The sequence below is a fragment of the Zonotrichia leucophrys genome, chromosome 1 (genome assembly GCF_028769735.1).
Source record: "Zonotrichia leucophrys gambelii isolate GWCS_2022_RI chromosome 1, RI_Zleu_2.0, whole genome shotgun sequence".
Taxonomy (NCBI): Eukaryota; Metazoa; Chordata; class Aves; order Passeriformes; family Passerellidae; genus Zonotrichia; species Zonotrichia leucophrys.
Window position 1 is genome coordinate 11,487,853 of NC_088169.1, and position 16,528 is coordinate 11,504,380.

The 16,528-nt window shown below is 37.3% G+C and overlaps 1 protein-coding gene across 13 annotated transcripts in view; it reads left to right on the top strand.

Annotated features, from left to right (window-relative positions):
• The window catches only part of DMD (dystrophin), a 1,046,893-nt gene that overhangs the window by 834,737 nt on the left and 195,628 nt on the right, over positions 1-16,528 (top strand). For 11 of the 13 annotated variants that reach the window (XM_064706931.1, XM_064706854.1, XM_064706864.1 and 8 more), the window contains one exon: positions 14,748-14,920. In XM_064706931.1, coding sequence (XP_064563001.1) covers positions 14,748-14,920 — 173 coding nt within the window. Of the gene's footprint in view, positions 1-14,357; positions 14,403-14,747; positions 14,921-16,528 lie in introns of those variants that run through there. The other 2 variants (XM_064706898.1, XM_064706892.1) reach the window with 1 other exon arrangement.

Sequence of the window (16,528 nt, forward strand, 5' to 3'; positions counted from 1 at the left end):
ATTTATTAAAAGGCCTTCAAAGGATACACCTTGGGCAGTACAGGAGCCTGGCTGTGGCTCCACCCAAGATGGACCCAAGATGGACTCCACATCATGAGTTCTCACAATTTGATAAGTTTTGGCTCATTTACATGTTGGGGTTAATGGTCCAATTACAGCTTCAGGTTATGAAGTCCCATCCTCACAGATTGCTCTCCTCAGTTCTCCTTTGTTTGTACTTTTTGGGCCTGAAGTTGCTCTCCTCAGTTCTCCTTTGTTTGTACTTTTTGGGCCTGAAGCTGCAATGGTGTCCTTGGTTCTCAGGCTAGAAGAGGATTGTTTTGTCTGACTAAACTGTGAAGAGAACTTGCTAACACTTCATATGAAGTTCAGGGTCACACGCTAAGGCAGCACAGAATCTAGAAAATATGAAAGCTACCACTTAAGACATCACTCCAAGTCAGTCATTGATAAAATGTTCCTATTTTTTTCCTGGATCAGATTTTCAAGTATAACTTCAAGTGAAACTCAGAAAACAGTAGTTTCCAGGTTTGAGGTAACCCAGGAGTCAGTTACAAAGAGCTACACAGTAATCTAGTAATTTCCCTCACTTCCTTTTGGCTTCTATTTTGTGTTGGGTTTTTGATCTTTTTTTAATATCCTAGCAATCAGTAATAACTTCAAATTCCTTCAAGTCTCAGCATGTAAAAAAAAAGTAGTAGTAATTTTAATTAACTTTTTAAAAGAAAGATCTGCATGAATCTTGGCTTTTTATGTAGGATATAACTGAGCCATTGACTTGCTAGCTGTCAGGGTGTTCATTGTAATTTTCAGGAAGGAACTAAAAGTAAAATGCCTTAGGTTAATTCCAAGTCAAAGGGAATTTCAAAAGTCTAGATTTTTCTTGAAACAAAGTTGCTGAGGTTTTACCAGTCATTACCAGAAATCATCCTAATACTGTAATGCAGCATTCCAATAGCTGTATATATTTCCCCATGACTTTTAGGAAATGCAGTCACATAAAAATGTTGACATTAAATAACTGAGAAATGGTATTTAGACTAATTATACTCTTTAAATAAAGATGACATGCAAAGTCAGATTATACAGAACAATAAATGTACAGGAGACTAAAGTGTTTATTGTCCCTGTTCTGAGAGGACCTGCAATGGAATTTATAGAAGTCTATTTTCTATTTTAAAGGAATTAGACCCAAGATTTTTCTGGGTTATCCAGGGATAAAAGAGATTGCCTTGGTTTAAGCTGGCATTGCCCTGCAGGAGACCTGAAGGATGACTTGCACAGGTCCTGATGGGGTTCTACTCTGTAATAGGCAGCCTACAGCTGCACATCCAGGGAGAGCTCAAGTTTTGGAATTACTACAAAGGTAGAACGAGACATATTGCAATAGCAGGCAGAGTACTGCCTCTCTTCTAAAGCAAGCCTTTTGTGTCGGGGGGAGTTTGTCAGAGAGATTTAGTCCCTGAGGGACTGCTTTGAACAGCAGGGAAAAGTTGTTCCATCCAGTTTCACAGTTCCACCAAGGAGCTCTCTTTTTTGGTACAGGAGCTTAGCTTGACTGTTTAGTGCCCATCAAACATTTTCCTTCCTGCTCATGTATCCTTTTCAGCAGACACTTAATCCTTCTGATTTGATAGTTTTCACGACAGAGATTAAAGTAGCACTGATTGATAGAATCCTGGGCAATGGCTACTTTTCCATCCCTGAATTTGGGATGCTGTCTTCAGGTCTTAGGGATCACCTGCTGCTGTTGGTAAATCAGTGCAGGCTGTGCTTCAAAGCTCACATCCCATCTGCACAGAGCTTGGTGTTGTGCTGAACAGACTTTGTGTCTGATTCTTGGAATTATCTGTGACAGCAAGATCATTTTGGCAGATGGTTGCTGTGGCATGTGTATAGGTATATTTGAAGGATGATGGCGTTATTCTATTTCCTGATGATCATACCTTTGCTTATGAAAAAGCCTTTCCTTTTGCCTGGTTTGGCTTGTTGTGGTTTTTTTTGTGGGTTTTTTTTTTTTTTTTTTGGTCTTGTTTGGTTTTGGTTTGGTTTGGTTTGGTTTGGTTTGGTTTTTTTGTTGTTGTTGTTGTTGTTTTTTAGGGTTTTTTAAAATATGCAAATATATGAAATGTAAAGTCGTTCCTTGGTTGTTCTTTGTTTTTTCATTTCCTTTAATCTAAGATAACTTCTGCATACCAAGCATGTCCTTTGGCAAGTAAATGAATGTACAAAGAGGAAATGTAAAAGGTTTGCCATATTTCCTTTTTCATCAGCTCCTAAAGTTTCCTCCTACAGACTATTTTATTTCATTTTGTTTCTTATAAGGCTGCATTCCCCTGAGATGTTGTTTAAGCAGCAACTCATGTCTGTCCTCACTTGCGTGTGCCCTGGGCAAACAGATGCAATTGCTGAATAACAGGCATCAGAACTCTGAGTGTCAGTGTTTGCTTTTCAGGCTTGCAGCAAGATTGCAAAGGGAACACAAAGCTCCACTGGGAAACTGAGCATCAGTATTTCATTTAGTGGTACAGTTAGATTATGAAGCACTGTGTGTGAAATGGTATTTTTTTTCTGAAAACTCACTGATGCGGAAAGGGAATTCTGAATTTTCTATACTGCCAAGTCCAATGTGTAGAAGCTATTTGAAGATTACAGACAAATTCTCAAATTTGAATTTCAGATCAAGGTCTTTTTTTTTTTTAATTTTATAAAAAGTGCTTTGGTAAAGGAGGTGGGATAAATAAGAAAGAAGACAGTTGCCTTTTCCAGGAAGCTCCTCTCTTATGATGTTGGTCAGTCATGAATTTTGTCATGGTTAAGAGAGGAAGGTAAGCTTTTCTGTACAGACAGAGGTTTTTGTACTAATGTTAATGAGCTGAATTTCAGTTTAACACAATAGGCATTTCAGATTAAAACAGTGTATCTGAAAGGAAGTTTTAATCCCAATGAGACAAACCAAAGAATGAGTGCATGATGCAGATGCATTATTATCTCTTGTTCAGTGAGTATTTACTGAATAGTGACATTACTGTCAGTTATGAATAGGTCTATGCCATGAGAATTCTTTCTACACAACATTGATTATATGTCAAATAGTTGTAGATAGAAGATAATAAGTGGCTTTACACTGAATAGTGTAACAGTCACTTGCTATGAGTGCCTTGAGGAATATTGCATTCATCCTATTTCAGCCATAGTTTGCCTAATTTCATCTATTAAACCTCTGGGATTTCTTATGCTCATTCCACTGGATATGAAATTTCATAATCTACTTCTGGGATATGTTATATTTTTACCTAGACTCTCTCTTCCCTCACCTCTAGCCTGGAATTTCTGTTATTAGGAATTCATATGCAGATATCAGCATATAATTGTTATAGGAATTATTTTACATCGCTTCCAATAAGATAGAAAATGTATCTTTTTTTTCAAAGATTCAAAACATATCATGGGTCTCTTCTTTTGTGCTTAGCTTTCTGGGTTTAAAATCCATACACAGGTCTTTTTTAATTCTCTCATGAAAGAAATAATGACACTTCAAAGAGGATTACAGGAAAAAAGAGATCTTATTTCCATAGGGAGCATGTAACTTCTGGGTTTGTTTCTGTGAGCAAACTGTACTCCCTGACTCAAAGGTAGAAACTATCCCTCTGTGATCACTCACATATTACACAGCCACTCAGATACCCCTGTTATAATTTCCTCATGTTTTTCTTCATTCACTTTTTTTAGGTATGAAAGTAATTTGAATTTGTGGGTATTAAAATTTGCAGAGTTTTCTAAAAATCTGAACTGTGAATGCAATATAAAGAAAGTTACAAAGTTGCTTTATATGCACAGTAGAAATAGTTGGTGTTAATGTCAAGGGAATGCAAAGCAGAGTTTTTTTCTAAAAGTGTTGCTTCTTGCTCTGAGCTTGATACACACAGATTGAGAACTAACTAGTGTGTGTGTTTGGTTTATGTGGCCAGGTTTGGGGGCAGGGGAGTTACAGGGTGGCTTCCATAAGGGTTGATTTAGATTGGAGATAAAGAAGAATCTTTTACAATGACGGTGTTAAAACACAGGGAAAGGTTGCCCTGAGGGTTATTGGAAGCTCCATGCCTGGAAATATTCAGGGTGAGGCTTAACAGGGCTCTGAGCATCCTCCTGTGGTTAAAAAAATACCTGTGCTCAAGGATTGGACTAGATGGTCTCCAAAACTCTTTTCCAACCCAAGCCATTTTATGATTTTATGAAAGAGTGGAAGGAAGATGTTTTAAGAGCCGAATTTATGTCTTATTATCCTAATCTGATTTGACTGATAATAAATTAAACTAATTTTCCCTTGCCAAGTCTGTTTTACCCAAGATGGTAACAGGTGAGTGATCTCTTCCTGTCCTTACCTTCATACATGAGCCTTTTGTTTTATCTTCTCCCCCACATCCAGCTGAGGAGGCACCTGGCATCCAGAAAGGGTCAACCCATCACAATGTGCATGAGCAAGATGTATTTTTTTCAGAATTGAATTAAGTATGGAGCTTGTTTGTTTTTTAATAGTGTGTATTGTTTTTGTTCTGATTGAATCTGAAGAGATGGGAGGACCATTTTCAGATGGCAGCAGTTCTGTTTAAACTGAATTTATCCTGCTTCTCCTGCCTCCTGTCAGCAGGATTCATACAGATCAGGCGGTGTTGGTATCTTTGGGTGTGTCACACAAATGCCATTCAGAAGCCATTTGTATACACAGTTGCTGCAAAAGATACTGGAGGTAAAACAGTTATGGCAAGCCTGGTTTCCACAATAAGTGTCCTTTCCATTTAATTTTCATTTTCATTAAAATACAACTTTGTGTCTTGAGAAGGAGTTAGAATTTATTATGAACAATAAACTGACAGTTCTTTTTTGTTGCAATCTGATGTGTTGTTTTTGACAGTGTCATGTCTGAGATTGCCCGTGGTACTATGCAGTGTTCTTCAGTGCATCTTTTAGCTTTGGGTGGTATAATTAATGTGGCTGGACTGCATGTTTGAGCAAAGTCTTCAGCTTTCTGAGCTGCTTGAGCTCTGCTTCCAAGTCTATTCCTGAATTTTATGAATATGTGAGACCTTGGGTTATTTTATGAACTCTTTTCTGAAGTGTCTCTCAGCCATGTGTTTGTGTCACATTTAGTGTATCATTGAGACCAATGAAAAAAACACATCCAAAACTTCTGGATATGAGAGTGACTTTGATGTGATCAGCAGTGAAGTCAAGTACTTGCAGTGTCCTGTGTCAGCAATTTATAAAGTGTTTGATAGTAATCTTGACCAAAGAGCCATAAAAGCAATTCCAGGGTATAAACCTGGGACTGGATGGAATACTTTGGAGTGACAGTAGGTGAAGAGGCATATTTGATCTCTACAGAAACCTAAGTAGGAGCATATGAATTTCCTGCAGTATTTAAGATCTGCCTGATATAGTGACTTACAGACAAGAATGAATTCTGTCTTCTGAGAGCATATCTAAGCCCTGAGTTTCTATTTAAGTTTAAAGAGAAGGAGTGTGATTCTAGAGGGGAAGGATGGTTTTTGTCTGTTTGTTTGTTAGTTTAATTTCATATGCATTTGCTCTATTACAATTTCATATGCATTTGCTCTATTACCTCCATTACTGTATGCCCACCTCAGTTCCTTCATTACTACCAAGTATACTTTAAGTGTGCTTTTCACTTTTCTTACCTTCTTGCCTTTGGGTCTTGGAGCTGTTTTTCTTATCTGGATCTAGATGAAAAAACTTACATGACCTGACCAGTATGACTTCTGAATTAAAATATTTTAGATTTTATTATGATAGTGGAATTATTTCTCTGTTACTGGAATGAAGGGAAGATAGAAGGAATAAGTGAACTTCTTTTCGACTGCTGGATTTGAGAAACTCAGTTATTCAAATAAATTGTTTTTTTATAAAATTTCAGACTGAAAAACATGAACAGAAGTTAGTTTTCACCCCCAAGTAACCTGTCTCCTAAAAAATATGTTGAGATACAAGTTTATCTCATGTCAGAATTTGCTGGTGATATCATTATTTTTTTCAGTGATATTGCCATTTTAACCTGATTCTGTATTTACTGTGGGAGTACATGCATCTTGCTAGCAAATTCAAGAAAATACCAAATAATTATTTTCAGAATGTAAATCTTATTCAGAGACCCCTTGATACAGCAGTTCTGTTCCATTTTGCTTTTGAATTCTGGCTGCAGCAAAACATGGTTAGACTGCCACAGAGAGACCAATCAATATGATAGTTAAAGTTGCTATTTTGAAGGATATTGTTAAAAATTAATTCTTCTTTCAGGCTCTGAACTTTTGCCAGTTATTTGCTTATTTCAACACAGTCAACATACATTATTAAAGCACCTAAAATAAATCATGCAGAACACAATTCTGGTGTGATTCAGCTTATTGAGAAAAACATAAAGAGCTATGGAACTTCTTAGAGCTGAAAACTAATGAGGATGGACCTTTCTGTCAAATTCCTCTTCAGTACAGCAGCAGTTGGAATGCTTGAGCACCTCAGAGGGCAGGATAGCAACAGCAAGGCAAAAATTTAATTTGTTTAGTTCATTTTGCCCATTTTAATTCAGCTGTTGAGTTTGGGGTACTGACACAGTACAGGTTTAAAGGTGGAAGCCCTGGTGTTGTGGCCAGAGTTGGTGTGAGCAGGCTGAGGATTTGGGGTTTCAGGGTCAGAAGAGAAAGCCCGTGGAGGGAGGTGGTGGCATCACCTTCCCCACAGGACCCTGCATCTGGTGGCAGCTCCTCTCTGCAGCCACCCAGGTCCTGGTCCTGACAACTCCTCCTATTGCTGTGCCAGCCCTCTTGGGGCTGCTCTGCAGGGCTGCCTGAGCCTTGGCGCATTTAGAGGGGAGTCCATTTCCAGAGGGAGAGGCCACAAGTGAGAGCTTTGGCCTGTTGGCTTCTCACTGAGTGTTTAAACATGTGAGGGGCCTCTCACACTGAGCAGGATTGCAGTTAAAACATCAGCAGTGAGATAAAACCAACTTTCCTCGTGGCAGTTTAAACCCAGCTTGTGTGTTAATGAGCAAACCAACCAACACTTGGTGAATTCTGTTTTGTTGTGACAGGAACAGCCAACATCAATTGCTACAGTGACTTTGATAACACTTGACTGCTGCACAGCAGCTTTCTCTCTGGGGTAACTTTACTGGCATCTCTTGCTCAAAGCCTAGAAAGTCAGAAGATCCTGAGGCCACACTAGCATGACCTGGATTTCCACTGAAAATCAAGATGAATTGTACTTTTCCCGAGTGTCTGCCCTTCCTGGCCCTTCCTCAGGACCCCTCCAGTAAGGAGGATTTGACACAAGTAGTGCAGAAGCACTGGAGCTTTTCCCACATTGTCTCTTCCATGATGCCCACCAATTCACCTGTTCTTGATTAAGAACAGTTAATTGCAGTGGATCTTGCATGCTCATAGAGAACAACTGAAATGGTATAAATTCCTAACTGAAACTTAATCACCTATAGAACAATAAAAACTCCTTCTAAAAGGAGTCCTAAAACCATAACAGTTATTGTTCTGCTTGATCCAGTTTTAATAATGTGTAACATATGAGGCCTCTGGTTTCTACTTTTTGTTTTGGATTGTACTCTTTTAAAAAGATTTTATGTTTCTTTAGTTAATTGAGAATCAAGTTATGAAACTGGTGTACCAATTCTTTTTCTCCAGACAACAACATTACCAACAAAATCTTTAAATGTCAGGATATGTTTTTAAAAAGAAAAGAAGATTGCAAAAATTATTTGTAACAGAAGAAATTAGGATAATGCTTCAAACAGAAATAATTTCTTTTAAGTATAAAATGCCTTCAATTTTTGTTTTAAAAGGATCTGAAAGAGGATTGTATATGTTCATGTATTTCGGGAAGGATGAATGTATATATGAGTATCATAGGTGCTAAAACATGAGATACCTTATTGTTACATGTTGGTATATGGTGAAGCAAATATTTCTTTATGTACAAAACATTTTTCTTCTAGAAAAGGTCATTTATAATAAGCAGATATCAAATATTTTTCACCGTTTGGTTGGTAAAAGAAGATAAAAAACCTGTCCTTTTGTCTTTCATAAGATTTTTTTCCTCCAGACCTAGAGACAGTTTTGTATTTCTGCCTTTCCAGTGTGTTGTAAAAGGAAGTCAGTATTAATTAGAAGTACTGGAATGTCAGCAGAACTAAGAGAGGTAAATGGTAAATACTCTGCAAACTATGCAACAGGACTGTAGGACCTTGCATGAGTAACTAAGTGGAAGTAGATGTTCCTGTAGAGGAAGATGCTCTTCGTGCTTTACTGTTTGGCCTCTGGAAAGAGAGGAGAGGAAAAATTAGACATACTGAAAGTAACAGGATAATTATTTTGCTGCAGTAATGTTGCCAAAAGATTGACAGGGTGAGTGTGCTGACAGCATGTGAGATGGAGTGGGATCAGACATTCATTGGAGTACAGTGAGCATATTTGGTGGGAGCAGACCTCCTAAAACCCAGAAAACTCTGCTGGTTTGTAATGGTTCAGCTTTCAGAAAATGGTGTGTATGATTCTCTGCACATTTATGCTGTTCCCTCCTACTCACTCTAATCTCAAATACAGATTTCAAAGGCAGATAGCTGAGCCCATTCTTAGACATCTCAGTAGAGGTGGCTGATTTTCTGACACATAGAACACTTGCAACTCCTACTTGAAAAATGTGCTTTGTTTGCCTTGTTGGATTGGCTTGCCTGAAAGAGAGTACAGGCTATGTTAGTAAAATACATATTTATATTTTACATCACACAGTAAAAGTTCTTCATTTCTGTGGCTACAAGGAATTTTTCTTCATTAGTGTAACCTCAGACTAACACGATGTTTCTTTCAATTTAGGGTTTCCATCCTAGATATAATGACAAGAAAAGGAGACAGTGAAAATAATAATATCCATTGAAGTCAGTATTCTCAGAATAGGATATATTTCTCTAGAAAAGGATCAAATCCTAAATGAAACTATAAGTGCAGAAAGGTTTCTTTAAACTTGTGTTTCTTTATTTTATATATTTATTCATATTTTCATTACATGTAAATGAAAGCAGGAGTTTTCTCAGTCTTCAAAAAACATATCCAAGAAGTCCACAAATTCCTTCCAAACACATGACCTTAGTTAATAATTGAATACAAATTCATTATTAGAAGTCTCAAAAAATTTATTATTTTGCTATGATCAAGGGAGAAATATAAGACCTTGTGCTATGGGCAAAACATCAGGTTTGTGAATAAATATCTGCACACTAGAGACAAGTATATGTTCAAGTTATTGGGTTAGTGCTCTTAAACAGTTACTATTCCAAGGCTGAGGCAGCCCAATGTAATTGAAATCAAGAAGCCCACACAGTATTTGCAGTTACTGTCAGCAAGAGATTGCTGCATCCTCAGATGCACCATGAAGTCTCTTGAAATCTGAATATAACCTAAATTGAAGGCTCTTTTGCCTGTTTATAAAAATAATATTTTCTGAAAACAGGGCCCAAACTTGTTAAAGAAAGCTTTTTTTGATCTTCTGTTAGATGGAAGTAGCATTTGAATATGAAGCTTGGTTACATCTTTATTCTGGGACTTGTAGAATTTTAAACCCTATCAATGATAGATGCAACTTACACAGATTGCTTTCTGTAGGGCAGTTATGCTTTTGGCTTCCATTCATCAGCACTTGATTCTCTTCTAGAGGACTAGCTCTTACCCTTTTTTATCTTGAAAAATGTGTTGGGAAACCAGAAATGCCTTAATTATATTCATAAGCTTATCTTCACAATGGAAAGGACCTTTTTATCGTTCTTTTTAATCAAGTCATTAGCATGAAATTCAGAGATGTAATCATACCAGACTGGAATTGGGGTCATGCCATAGGCTAGCTGAATAGGAGGCTTCTTGGCATGGTGATGTATAGCTATTTCACAACAATGCTTTTAACTCAGTAAGTCTGCCCTTTAATTATATTTTAAATCTCATTTGAGAAGTTTTTATCATTATGTAAATTGTTCAGTGAATGGTCTCATTCTAAAGACTCAATAAAAGTTTTGCTTATGGACTGGGAGAGAAAATTACTTAAAAGCTTGATGGGGGAATGGGGAGCATCAAAGAAGGAAAAAAACAAAAAGCAAAAAACAAATCCAACAACCAGTTTTTAAAAGAACTGTGACATTTAAAAGAGAGAACTTCCAAGGGACCAGAAATGCTTCACTGGTTTGTTCCATCATTAATCTAAATCATAGCATCTTCAGATACAAATGTTCTCCTTCAAAAAAGTATAAATTTGCTTCTGTTCCAATGGTAACAACCAGCTCACTGGTTGCTGTAAAGCCTAGTGCAAACTGCCTTCTGTAGCCAAAAACAAAAGAAACAGCACCTTGCACTGAATCTATCACTCAGCTGCTTAAAATGCATTTGATTTGCTGTGCCCTTAATTCAACATCTCCAGAACTGTAACACTCACAAAACCATCCCTCTGTCTAAGCCATGATCCTGAGAGTGGTGCCATGAGCACGGATTTCTGTGCCTCCAAAGGCTGCTGGAGTGTGCCAGGGCACTGAAAAGTGTCTCAAACTCTCTAAACACTCACACAGAGTTTATGCTTTAGGCAGAATCAGAAATTTAGAGGAGTTTAGATGTAATTAAATGAAATCAAGTGGGATAATTAATTTGAAATCCAATTGCTCAACTGCTAAGATGTGCTTTGCAGAGCTGCAAATAGAGGAGAACTAGGGTCCTTTAATTTCTTTAAATTATTGCATAATGAATTTTTTCTATCTTGTATAAAAGATAAATGTTTTGTCATCTGAGCTACATTGATTTCCATGTTTATCATGACTCACCTATAGTCCAAGAAAAAGAACAAATTCCTTCTTCCTAGGGCTTCATTTTACTTCCAGACTATCAATCCCTCTCTGGTGTATTGCCAAGATAATGGCAGATTTTGACATGTGTCATGTCCTTTATATGTCATGTCCATATATTGCATGTGGGATATGAAGGATATTGACACTGGTTAATTGTTTCTCAATCTCAAACCACATTGAATTCTTGCAGGACTAGCTGTGCTGGGTGGAAGCTGACAGAGCTTTGAGTGCTTTGGATTTCACAGCAATAGCTCATCTGTGCTTAGAAGGGCTCTGTGTAAAATAAAACCTGTGTAGCTACAGGTGAGTTTCTTCTGCCTACCAGAGGAATTAGGGCAGTGAGGAGCTGTGCTTCCATGGAGAATGGGAGCAGGAATTCCAAGGGGGAACAACTGAATTGACCAAGTGAGAAATATACCCATCCCCTACCTTTTTAGCAGCATTGGGTGTGCTCACCACCTTAGTGTACTTCTCTGAAATCATTTGTGGTGGCCACAAGAGCTCAGGAAAAAAGTGAAACAGCCAGAGCAACTTTCCTCACCCTATTTTACCAACAAGATTTTTTTTCCTCAAGGCAAAATGCATTTCATCTCTCTATCACCCTAGATAGAGAGGTGTGTCACTAAGTTCTGTGTCTTAGTTGCACACTTATTCTACAGAATAAAATAATGTGAATACACATTTTTAAATGTGTAGAAACGTCTAATACATGTTCAGTTTTTAAAAACAAATATTATGGTGCCTTTTGTCATCTAAGTTCATCTTAATAAAGCAGGAATTCACTCAGCCCATAATGGAGCTGCAGTTCTTTCCAGGCAGTTCAGCTCACTCTAAGAGTAACTTGTGATCAAAAAGATGCTTTTCATTTTGCTCTCTGCTCTTTTTAAGAGCAGATAGCCAATCTTTTTCAGCACAGTCTCAGTAATAACAACTACAGCAAAAATGCAGCATCCACTCCAACTGTAACTCAGTAGAATTATACCAGGATTGATTTTTTTATCCTCTGTAGTCTTTTCATGTGTTTGAACACATTGGAAAATATGAAAGCGAAATAAATAATATATGTCTATAGTCTATATGCTATACTTCTTGGTATGACATGTAATGACAGCATGCTTTTGCAAATACTTTAGCAATTTTTGAGATTAAATAGCTCTTCCTGCTTTACTGTTGTCAAGAAAAATAATTATGTTTTTAAAACATGGATTTATTTATTCCAGAAAACAAATAAAAGGCGTATAGATCTTTTTCTTATATGTTCTCTGCTTCTCTTGGGATCTGTAAGTGCCACAAAGAAAGGTTCTGAAATGCACCAACCTAAATGGAGAAAATATCACTATTGTTGTCTTGCTTCTTTGTCAGTGTAGGCTTCCTGCATAGCTGCAGTAAACTGCTTTTGGGAGCATTAGAAGCAGTGCAGTATACACAAGTAATTAGGAATAAGGAAAACTCTCTCTTGAATATTAAGCTTTTGATAAGAATACTTTACTTTTCATGTTCATTGTCCACCTAACCATCCAGATGTTTTGTGATACTATGTGGTATTCTGAAATATAAAAAGGATGGGGTTTGCTTTTATTTTCAGAATGATGTATGTCTCTGGAGAAAGAAATAAAATGTGTAGACTATAAGACACATTTTCTAAACACAAGAAAAACGTGGAAAGGTTTTTTCCCTTCAATTTTTCTTATATATTGCTATGAGCGTATGTGTGGTAAAACACCAAGAGGGCATAGATTTGACAGCTTCCTACTGTGAACAGTTATTCAAAATATTCCATGCACATGTTCTTGCCAGGGAAAAGGAACAAATTTGTAAGTTTGATGTTTCCATCACTACCCTGACAACTAAGAACTTGAACAACAGGTAGTGCATGTAATTCTTTTGTCCAATAATAGATTTATTGTTTATTAAATGTAGGAGGACCTTAGAACTATACAGACATTAACAGTTAACTTTTTTCTGTGAACTTTATCCTTTCTTACATGTTGTTTCAGCTTTTTACATCAGTATTATTATACTTAACCTAGTTTAAGTAATATCTCCAAATACATACATTGAAGGAAAGAAATTTGGTAATAGGGTATTCTTCAATCAAGTAAAAAAAAAAATTAAGTTGGAAGTTGAAGCTAGCAACATTCAGACTTGAAATAAAATACAAAATTTTCAAGTTAGGACAGTCATACCTGGAATATTGTACATTTTTATGTACCTTAATCATACTGTTTAAAAAAATATAGATTGCCTGAACAGCAATAAATAAATACAATATTTATAGTACACTTGCATTCTTCAGAGTTACCTCTGATGCACATCAAACTCATTTCTAAGTACTTTGCTTCTTGAATGACAACAGATAAGTAAAATAGTTGGAGAAGGATTCTTACTCTGTACCAAAGATGTTGCTAGCTCACCTTAAAACTTCCCCAAATATTAAGCTAATCATTGCTGTGAAAGGTATCCAGTTAAGGACATTTGGAACAGCAGGAGGTGAGCAAGGGCAATCTACTCATGATTCAGTGCAGCTAACATTGCACTTAAAATATCAAATAAAACCAATTCAATTAAGAACACACCAAGTAGACAGATTGTGTTCTCCCCTCTTTCAAAGTCATTCTTCTGAAGAAAATTACAACAAATTTCCATTGGGGACTCTCTGTGATGCTCAGTTAGTGCTGGGTCTTGTTCTCAAATGCCATAAATCATTTCCTCTGCCCCACTTTATCTCTAGCACTCCCATTTCAGGCAGCAAGAAACCACCACCAGAAATCTTAGTGCTCCAGCATCCCAGGAGAAAATGTGGAGCTTTATTCACAATTCAGTATTTCTTTGTGTCTTTGTGTGCTTCTTTGTTTGAAAGTAAAAGTACTTTTGTGCAAACGTGGCTGCATATAAAGTACATGTACCCTCATTCATGTACGTGTTGGAATTATTATTATTATTATTTTTATTCCATTTAATGACCTTGATTCAACCACTGTTCTCTGCAAATGAATCTGACCTTGTGGAGCTGCCGCATGCAAACGTCTTGGGGAAGGGCAGCCAGCACACAAAGGCTGCATTGAGTGTGTGGGCGGCAGGAATGCTGGTACCAGGCAGCTCTCTAAAGAATGTTCTTTTGGCAGAAACAGCCGTGCTAAAAATGAGGGGGAAAAAATGAATTCAAAATTTCGAGCTGGCCTGCGGTTCCAAGGCGATAAGAAAAGTTGGCTGTTCAATATGAGCTGCCAGTTGCATATTCTGGGTCCTTGCTATTCTCAGGCCCTCCTACAGCCCCAACCAGTGTTTTGATACAGCACAAAGTGGCTGTTTATTGCTATTGACTGCTGGGGCCTGTGCTCCAAAATGCGTTCTGTCAACAGAATGTGAGTGAACTTGGCATTTTAAAGCCTGGCTGCTGCAGACTCCTAGATTCCTTGGAATTGCCATGCAGCAGGACCAGTGTTGCAGTCCCCAGCTCAAACTGAAAATGTTGCACAGGAAGACGTATCATGTGCAGGTCAGATTTACCTGGGACCCTGAGCGTTTTGTGGTTCTTTGCTTTTTCACATCAGCACAGTTAATATGTCTTGTCTTTGCTTTGCTGTCTATCAAAGGCTGCACCTTTGGCTCTCTAAATTTTGTTCAGTATGTTCTGTGTGGGTAAAAAGGTCATATTCAATGCAAATGGCCTTCATGTGAAAGGGAAACATGGCTTTGTACACAGGACATGATACTGCTGTAAAAGGAGTAACCAAAACCTGTGCTCTGTGCTGCACTGAGGATTTTTTCACTCTTTTGAAAAATTATAGTTTCTGTGATTTTTTAAAGAAATCAGATATATTGTTTTCTATTGCTTCCATAGGAACTACAGGCAGAAATTGATGCTCACACTGACATCTTTCACAACCTGGATGAAAATGGGCAGAAAATCCTGAGGTCCCTGGAAGGCTCTGAGGATGCAACCCTGCTGCAGAGACGTCTGGATAACATGAACCTCAGATGGAGTGAACTTAGGAAGAAATCTCTAAACATTAGGTAGGACCCGAACCTAAGCAAAAGCCTGTCATTGGTGTATTGGAATGCTACAATTTGCAAGTGAAAAGGTTTAATTTTGTTTCTGTTAGCACTGTTTTTGCTTATTTTGAAATTGTTTGTTCTGCTTTGGATGTTGGCTCAACTTTGTAAGAACTATTCGGTTTTCAGGTGTGAAAATGAAAGTAGAGGATTAGGGTGTGAGGTTTATGATGGGGTTTTGTAATTACAGAAAGAAACTGTAACTGTACCCTCTCTAAATGTGGGCTTTTTCTAGAGCTGAGTATGACTTACCAGTGAGTCATGAAAGAGAGTGATTAAATAGCCAATATTTATGATAAGCTTCATTTTAAAGGCTGCTGTTTCCAGTGCAAAACTAAAAATATCCTCACAAATGAGAAGAGAAATTATTTAAGATTTTAACTTTTGTCAGGAGAGTGGGCAGAATTGCTCAATAAAATCTGGGGGTAAAAGAAATTCATAGGTAGTATCATGAGAGGAAACACTTTCGTTTGCAAGGAGAAATATAATAAATGGTAACATTACAAATTATCAAATGGTCATTCAGGCTTCAATGAACTGAAGGTCTCATTTCAAAAGAAATTGTCCTGGAAAGTTTTTTTCCAGAAATGTAGCTTTTGCAATAGGCAACCCAGCTCAGCTGCACTCAGTCTTGGGCATTTTTTCATTTTTTCACTTTCTGTGTGTTGGTGGTAGTTCAGAGGGCAGCAAAAGACAGAAGTGTTTTCCAAAGTAATGTATGAAATATTAGCTTTTTTCAGCTCAGGTCCTGAGGGAGGTCAGGCTGTGTAATGACAAAAACCATCTTCGTATCATCAATCATTAAAAATAAATGAAGGCTGTGATGTTGAAAATATATTTGTAACTGAAGAAAAAGAGACTTATTCCTCCTTTTCTTTCCTTCTGAGGAGCAAAAGAAGAGGACTAAAACCCTTCAAAGTGTCTGAGATTTTTTTTTTGCTCATGTGCATTTTACCCATGAACTTGTTCAAATACAGTGATTTTTGAGATAAAAATAGTCAGTTGTCCAAATATCTGTAATTAAATGTATGGGACTTTCTGTCTTTCATTTTTTACAGTTTAATGTATTATTGTCATTAACTGAGTAAGCCCCAGTTATATCACAGTGACTTCCTGCATTGCACATTCAAAGCAGCAAACCCTCCCTCTAAAATCTGGGCTTCCAATAAAAGCCTTAAGGTCTTCAATCACTTAGTGATTAGGATAAGAAACAATTCCTAAATTCTCAGGCATTCAGTTTAGGTGTTGCTGGCCACCAGACTAAATGAAAAGGCTCTTCCCAGTCTGCCTCTTTGGAGCTCTTTCTAACCAGAGCACAAAATGGAATAATTTCCTCATAACTAGCAACGCTTACACAAAAGAGGGATTAGAGAAGACACATGAAATGTTCTCCAGACATCAGTCCCAGAAGTTTCTTTACTTAGTGCCATTTTTTAGTCTGCTGAAACAGAAGACCCTGGGTGGGCATTCTTTTCTAAATGCATTACATAAAATATATGGTAGATATTGAAGAGAAGCCAAGCTCTTTTCCATTCCTAACTTTCTTTCATCCTGATATGTTAGCACAGT